We start from the raw sequence: 8,617 nt of genomic DNA, 5'->3' as shown, positions 1-8,617 counted from the left end.
TGTGATATATATATAGAACATTAATAATATTTATAATTAGACAAAAATAATTTTAATAAAATATTTTTTTTTAGTCTTATTTTTTTTCATACTATATTTTTTTTTTGTGTAGCTTTTTTTTTTTTTTATTATTTATATATTTCCTCTTTACTTCATGTTTTTTTTTTTTTTTTTTTTTTTTTTTTTTGTATTCGAACTTTTTTTCCTTCCCTTAATTTAATAGTAATTTTCTCATCGATGTCGTTAAAGCACCTAAACCTATAGCCGTAAAAAAATTTATGCAAAATCTGATATTTTGAGCATTGTCTGTTGGGAATAATCCACTTAAGAATGGAGATATAGATGGATGATTTATTTTTCCATATAACACTTGTAAACCTAAATTATTAGTTAATTCTTGTAATAATATTTTAATAAATATTCTTGTTGATGAAGTGGTATTTTCTTCTGTTAATTTAATAATCATAAAAACACTCCATGATATAGCATCAGTATATAATAAATGAGCAAAAAACTTCGAGCAATTTCTTAATTTCGCTGTTTCTAATCTATGTGCAGTATTATACGAATTTTCAAAGGATTTTTCAAAATTTTCCTGATATATTTTTTTTAATTTACACAACCTTTCTGCTTGCAAAGCATAAAATTTTTGAAATGTTTTCTCCATACAACAACAATCTATTAACATATTACATATTTCTATTTCATATCCCTTTTTTATATTTAACTTCAATAATTTATGCACACATTCTTCAAAACTTAATGAAGACATTATAGATAAATATACATTTTTTCTTAAATTAATAAGATACTGTTCAGTCATATCTTTAATTTCTTCTTTATTATTCTCATAATCTTCCTCACTTTCGTTACTATCATTACTTTCCTCCTCATTATTATCCTCCTCACTATCGCTACTACTTTCTTCTTCACTATCTTCCTCATTATTTTCTTTACATTTTTTTTTTTCTTTATAAATATCTTCATTTTCCGAGTCAGCATCACTACTTTTACTTTCTTCTGAAGAGTTTCTATCGTATTCATCCTTTTTATTTTTCTTTTTTTCTTTTTTGTCAGAGGTGATTCCATGTAATAATTCGTTTGAAATATTATTCCATTCTATATTTTCTTCTTCAAATTGCTCATATGGAACTTCTTTGAATATATTTAATTCTTCTTGATTATTAAAACTCTCATCAAGAAGATCTATTTCGTGAACAATTTTTTCATTTTCGTCAATTAAATCTAACTCTTCAATAACAGTAGGAAACTCACTAAAATAACTTTTTCTATAATTCCATAACTTTTCAATATCATATTGTGTTTTAATATTTATCTTACCCTCTTGTATTATATCTTTTAGTCTATCAAAAATTATATCCAATCCCCTTCTACATATATTCATATATAATTGACCAACATCAACTAAAAAATATGTACATACTTGTATTGAATCGTTAGTTATATTCTGTAAAAGTAATGAGCATAATTGTAAACCAACTATTTCGTGTAATATTCTTTGATTTATCATATGAGCAATAAATTTAACAGTATTAAAACATAAAATTTTATCTCCCCTTTGATATGCTCTACGGAAATGTAAAATAACTCTTTGTATAGTTAGCAGACCAATGTTAGGAAACTTTGAATTAACTACAGACAAAAGACAAGCAAACACATTAGTGAAAGCAGGAGAACTTAATTGAGCATGTATTAATGCACGACTAAATAGTCCTTTTCCTCTTATTAAATTACATTCAAATAATTCATAACATATTTCACTAATGTTATCAACATTTACTTTGTTAACTATATTATTAATTTTTTTTTTTAATTTCATCCATTCTTGTCTTTGATATAAAGTACTTTTCTTATTTGTAACTTCATTTTTTAATCTTTCTAATTTGAAAGGTGGTATATATACTCCTCCTGATTTTCCTATATCTTCAGTTGTAACATTCGCAATTTTTTTTTTTGCATATTCTATTAAATCCTCATTAATTTCTAAATTTCCACTTTCACTTTCCTCAAATGGATCATATTCTTTTTCCTCATTTTTTTTTTCCTTATTATGCTTTTTTTTTTTTAATTCATAAATGTCACTATTTTGTGTTCCATCACATCTTTTATTTTTTCCATTATTTTTTTTATTGTCTTCATTTATATATTTTCTTTTCTTATTTTTTATAACTTTTCTATCATTACTACTATAATTCTTACCTCCACTATAGCTTAATTTGCTATTACTTTTGCTACTCTTACTTCTATTATCACTTTTACTACTTCTACTACTACTACTACTACTACTATTACTACTACTATTACTTCTGCTTCTACTACTACTACTATTACTACTACTATTACTTCTTCTTCTACTACTACTATTACTACTACTATTACTTCTACTACTACTACTATTACTACTACTATTACTTCTACTTCTACTACTATTACTACTACTACTAATAATGCTTTTCCTTCTATATAATCTACTGTTACCCTTATATTTATTTGCTCTATTTTTACTTCTAACAATATTTTTACTACTAATACTATTGCATTCTAGGCTACTTTTATCATAACTACTATTACTTATACTATTATTACTTTTACTACTACTACTACTATTACTATTACTTATACTATTATTACTTTTACTATTACTACTACTATTACTAATACTTCTACTACTAACACTATTTCTGATATACACACCTCTTTTTTCATAACTTAGGCTTTTTTTATTACTGTAATTTTTGTTATATTTTTTTTTTTCTTTTTTTTCATTAATCTGTATTTTTTTATTTGATTTATTTTTTTTTTTTTTTCTATGATAAATTTCACTTGAATCATATGATGATGATGACATAACTTCTTTTTTCTTGCATGACGATTTTGCTTTTTTTTTGTTAAATAAAATCTCATTACTAGATTCAACACTTTCTTTATTCATTTTCATATATAAAAAATTCTCTTCCTTATCTTTATGGATTTTTTTACTGCTATTTTCTTTCCTGCTTTTATTTTCCATACTTTTTTTGTTGTAATCTAAATTCTTATGTTTCTTTTTTTTCACATTTTCCTCTGAATCATTAAACTTTTCATTGATTTCACCCTTTTTATTTTTTATATCATTTTTTTCGACCTTATTTAATTCAGGTTCATATAATTTTTTTTCATTATCACTATTGTCATGTCGCTTCCTCTTTTTATCAAACGTATCAATTAATATTTTATTAGAATCACTTGTATGTTTTATATCTCCTTTTTTAATTTTTTTGTCTTTTTCTATTTCATTTTCATAATTATTCATATTTTCATTATCATTTCTTGTAATATTATCAATTCCTTTTTTTTCTTTACACTTAATGTTGGAACTTAGATGCTTCTTATGTTTTTCAGAATCATTCATGTGCAATTTTTTTTTTTCACCTTTACATTTTTCATATTCTTCCTCAATGTGCTCTTTTGTCTTTTTTTTTTCTTCTCCTTTTTCTACATCTATACCTCTATTGCTTTCTTTATCATTTTTTTCATTTTCGTTGCTTTTTTTTATCAATTTTTGTACATATTTTTCTTCATTTTTTATTTTTTCCTCCATTCTATATCCTCTTTTTTTATTACTTTTTTCTAAATATTTTTCTTTATTGTTTTCATTATCTTTCTGCTTTTCTTCTATTTTGTTACTACTTTTATCCATTTTTTTTTGTTCCCTACTTTTTATATCCCTAATTTCTTCTTCATCAATATTTTGCTTTTTTTCTTCTTCGTATGTATTATTTTTTTTTATAATTTTTTGTTCATCATCTATGCCATCACTCTTCTGATATTTTTTTACTTTTTCTATAGATTTTTGAGAATGTTTCAACTTTTCTCTTTTCTCATTAAAAATGTTTGAATTAATCTTCATATCATCTTCAGAGTTAATCACTTTTTCATGTATAGTATCGTTTTTATCATCTTTGTTTAAACATAAACCTATGAATTCTTTTTTTTCGTTTTTATCATTTTTATTTGCTGCATTAGATTTATCTTTTGAATTATCAAAAAAAAAAACATTTTTATCATCCTCCTTTTTGTTCTCAATTTTTATTTTTTTTGTGATATTTTTTTTATATTTCTCATGTATTACTTCCTTATTATTCCTAACATTCTTTATTCTTTTTTTATTTATATCACTTTCAGAACTTGAAGATCTCTTTATATTTTTTCTTTGTAACTTTCTCATTTTTATGTCATCACTTTTGCTAACACTTGAATTACTATAATTATCATCAGAAGAAAAATAAGAAGATTCTTCTATTTTCCTATCTTCAGATGATAAGTGATTTTTCTTCATCCTTTTATCACCATAAGTTGGGTATCCTTTTTTTATTCTTTTCTCATCATCAGATGAAGAATATATGTTTTTTTTTTTTTTTTTACTATCATTATCAGAGGATGACGAATATTTTCTTCTTATTCTTTGACTTTTCTCATGAATTTTTTCTTTGTTTTTACGTTCATCTTTCCTATGGCTCATTTTTAACTTTTTAAAAGAACTTTACAATTTTTAAAATTTTGTTTTCATTTTTTTTTTTTTTATTAAATTTATATTTTGCAATTTATATGTAAAATATAACAATGTTTTAGCTCTTATATAAATTTTAAATAAACTTCAAAAAAAAATATCAATATTTAAAAAATTCAAAATCTAATAAAAAGAAAAAGAAAAAGAATTCTTAGAAATATTCCTTATAAAAAATTATCTAAATTAATGAAGAAAATTTTTTTTTTAATATTTAAAAAAAATAAAAATAAAATTTAAGTTATTAAATCATATGTTCTAATTCATTTTTTCTTTTTTTTTTTCTTTCTAATATATGAATTTTAAATTCTATTTAAATGTTATTCAAAGTATATTAATATTATTAAATGTGATAAAATAGATACAAAAAAAGATAAAATTAAAAGAAAAATTTGGTGATAACTTTTTTTTTTTTTTTTTTTTTTACTATACTTAAAAAAAATGTTAAAATATATTTAAAAATAAAATTCAATTAAGTCTTTAATTTTATTATTAATAGAATTATCACTATAAATAAGCACATTCCTTTAAATTTTAAAATTCAAAATCCTTGCTGTTTTTTTAAATGATGTTTCAATACACTTAATTTTTTTTTTTTTTTTTTTTTCACGCTACAATATAATCTATGCATTCAACTTTTAAAGGCCTTAAAATGTAAGTATATCAAATTTTTCATTTTTTTTTTTTTTTTTTACTATTTGTTTCGATAAACAAATTAGTTACATGTTATATGCTATTCTACATTGTTCTTTAGCTGTTAGGTAAACATTTATTTTAACATAATCTATTTTATTTGTCGTCATAAATTTTATTATAAAAATATAAACTTAAAGAAAAAAAAAAAGTTCATGGTGCATATTTCATTGTTTTAGTACTATAAAATATATACATAAAAAATATTGATCTTAAACTAAAAAAAAGAAAAGTTGAAGTGTTTTTATATATTTTAAAATATATTTCATTTTTAAGAAAAAAAAAAAAAAAAAAATGAGAAGAAGCATAAGTCCCTCTATAAAAAAAGAAATAACTTCATGCAATAATCAAAATAATAACAAAAGGTGTCTGATTATTTCTTTAAATAATGAATGTAAGTATAAATAAATATTATATACACAAAAAAACTATAAAAAAATGTCTAATTATAACACATTTAAAGGCATATAAATTATATTTATAATTTTTCTTATAAATCAAATTTTTAATCTCTATAATAATATATGTTATATTTTGTTATTTTATTATTTCATTTCTTCAAATTTTCTTTTTTTATCTTATTTGTTTTATTCATTTATTCCCTTTCATTTTTTTTTTTTTTTTTTTTTTATCATTTTCATAATTTTATTTTATATTTTTAATAGTTCAGTTTGTATTAGGAGGATATTCAATACAAACAGGAAATTTAAAAGATGATATAGAAAATTTAAAAGTTTTACTAAATGATAAATTATGTTTTATTTTGTACAATATTAATGAATACACACCAAAATATAAATGGGTTTTATTACTGTGGCATCCCGAAAAAGATGTTATAGCAGACTTAAAAAACAAAGAAGATAAATTAAAGAAAAAAAATTGCTATATAAAAGTTTTTGAAAAAGAAAAAAAATACAATTTAATATGTAATTTAAATAAATTAATTTATCACAATTTAAAAAATAATATTTTAGATATTATTGATGATTGTGATATACCTTTATTTGAAATAAGAAACTTTATTGAATTAGAAGACTGTGTTAATAATAATATTAAAACTATTAATAATAATTCTATAGAATTAAAAAAAGGTCAATTAAATAAATGGGATTTTCACCATTCATACATAAAAAGTTATTTATATGGATTTTACTTTTTGAATATAGAACTTAGATACTGTAATACTTTTAAAGAAACGGATGAGTTAATAAATAATATAAAATTACTCACAGAAGAAAATAACATGAGTTTGAATTTATTTACAATAGATATAAATAATTATACGATAAATACAGATCACATAAAAATAAATAGCATAGAAGTAGTGAAAGAAATTACACAAAAAGATATATTTTATGTTGTTTATAAAATTTTTGAAACTTATACCTTTTTCTTTTTTTGCGATGAAAATTGTCCTAACAAAATAAAATTTTTATACTCTTTTTTTAAACCTCAGTTAATAGAATTTTTAAAAAAAAAAAACATAAATATATTTTTAAGTGTTGAAATAAATAAAGTTAAATATTTAATTGATTTTATAAATTCTGATTTAAAAAAAAAATTAGACTCACTAGAAAATATATTATTAAAAAAAAAGAAAACCATCATTACTCAACAAAATAATAATGAAGATATAACTTCTAGTGATGAATCAAATATACTAAAAAATGAAATTTTAGATAAAAAAAGTGACGCAAATAAAAGCAAATTATTAAAAATAATGTATTCTAGCTCAAAAGGAAGTATGCTAACATTTAAAAGAAGTAATACTATGAATTCTTTAAAGGATAAGAATTCACTAGAAAAAAAAAAATTACCTACAGATAAAAAGGATATTACAAAATTTAATATAAAAAAATCATTTAGTTTAAAAAAAAAAAAAATTATTTCAACAGATAAAATTAAATCAATTTCACTCGAAAAAAAAAAACTATTAAAAATATTTAATTTTAAAATGTCTACAGAAAAAAAAGAACCTCTAAATTTGAAAAAAAAAAAAATATCAATATCAGAAAAAAAAAAATCAAGTGCTAAAATAGAAAAAACAAAAACATTAAAAGTGTATCAAAATAATAAAATTCCAAAGTTTGTGATGAGCAGATCTTTAACATTTAATAAAATAGCATCACTATCATTTGAAATGAAGAAATCGTTTGCTTTGAATAAATACACATCGCTTAACTTAGATAAAATAAGAGGAAGTAACAATTTATTTACAAAGACGATTTCTCTTAAAAATTTAAAAAAAATAACAATTCCAAAAAAATTAGTAAAAGATGAGAGGAGCGATAAAAATAAGGAAAAAAATAAACAAACGGAAAATAATAGAAGTGAAGATAAAGATAAACAAAATGAAAAAAATAATAAAAAGGAAAAAAAAAAGAAAAAATATATTTCTAATAAATAATAAACTCAAACACCTTAACAGCAAATGTATATATGTATAGTTCAATAAGTTTTTAACAATAGAGAATAAAAATATACAAAAAAAAAAAAAAAAAAAAAAAAAAAATTATTAATGGTTCATAATAAATTCATAAATTTAAAACAATTTTATTATTTTTTTATTTATTCTCATTATTTTTAAGTGTATATATTTGATTTAATTATTAATATATCAAAATGAAGGTAATAAAATAAATTATTAATTAAAGAAAGATTATTAATTCAATATATTTTTATTAACTCAAATGATTTTTTTTTTTTTTCGTCTATTTATTTTATATATATATATTTATATATGTATATTCTTTTATTAAGTTAAAACCTCCTAGTTTTTTGTTATATGTTTAATTCATTTAATATTCATACTTTAAAATTATTGCAAATGAAAAAAGTTATTTTATTTTGTTTTGTAATTTTTCGTAAAATCATTTTTTTTCATTATTTTAATTTTAATTTTTCCATTAAGATTTTTTTGTATAAGTTTTTTTTTTTTCCTTACCTTTAATTTTTTTTGTTTGATGTGTATTAGAATAATATTATATATTACATATATTTAAAATTAGGTATTCAAAACTATTAAATATGTTTTATGATTAATATATTATTATTTATTTATTTATTTTTTTTTTTTGTTGTTGTTGTTGTAATTTTCTACCAAATTAAGACCTTTTATATCTTCTTTTCTTTTTTAATAAGTTTTACTATGTAATATAAAAATATTTTACATTTTTTTATTGTAATATGTATATCAATATATGTGGCCTTGTTTTCTTTTAACAAGGAAATATGATAAATTAAATCTACTTTTTCGTATAATATATTCCTTAAGTAATGTCTTATTTTTCTCACTTTACGTTTTTTTTTTTTTTTTTTTTTTTTAAATTTTTAATTTAAAAAAAAAATTAATTTTTA

General features: G+C 19.8%; 2 protein-coding genes across 2 annotated transcripts; one reads left to right on the top strand and one right to left on the bottom strand.

The window, feature by feature from the left end:
* Positions 1–211: 211 nt before the first annotated feature.
* PGAL8A_00460000 (cell cycle control protein, putative) lies at positions 212–4,522 on the bottom strand (the record flags this gene model as incomplete). The annotated part of the gene is made up of 1 exon (XM_028673363.1): positions 212–4,522. One exon carries the CDS (start codon positions 4,520–4,522, stop codon positions 212–214), a length of 4,311 nt encoding a protein of 1,436 aa, XP_028529823.1.
* A 1,032-nt stretch (positions 4,523–5,554) lies between these two features.
* On the top strand, positions 5,555–7,667 carry PGAL8A_00459900 (conserved Plasmodium protein, unknown function; the record flags this gene model as incomplete). Its single annotated transcript, XM_028673362.1, has 2 exons — positions 5,555–5,654; positions 5,926–7,667. The coding sequence occupies 2 exons, from the start codon at positions 5,555–5,557 to the stop codon at positions 7,665–7,667; spliced, it is 1,842 nt and encodes a 613-aa protein (XP_028529822.1).
* Positions 7,668–8,617: the final 950 nt, after the last annotated feature.

Source organism: Plasmodium gallinaceum (assembly GCF_900005855.1).
Source record: "Plasmodium gallinaceum strain 8A genome assembly, contig: PGAL8A_v1_130, whole genome shotgun sequence".
Lineage (NCBI taxonomy): Eukaryota > Apicomplexa > Aconoidasida > Haemosporida > Plasmodiidae > Plasmodium > Plasmodium gallinaceum.
Note: the sequence above shows the minus strand (reverse complement) of the source record. Positions and strands in the feature narration are given on the sequence as shown.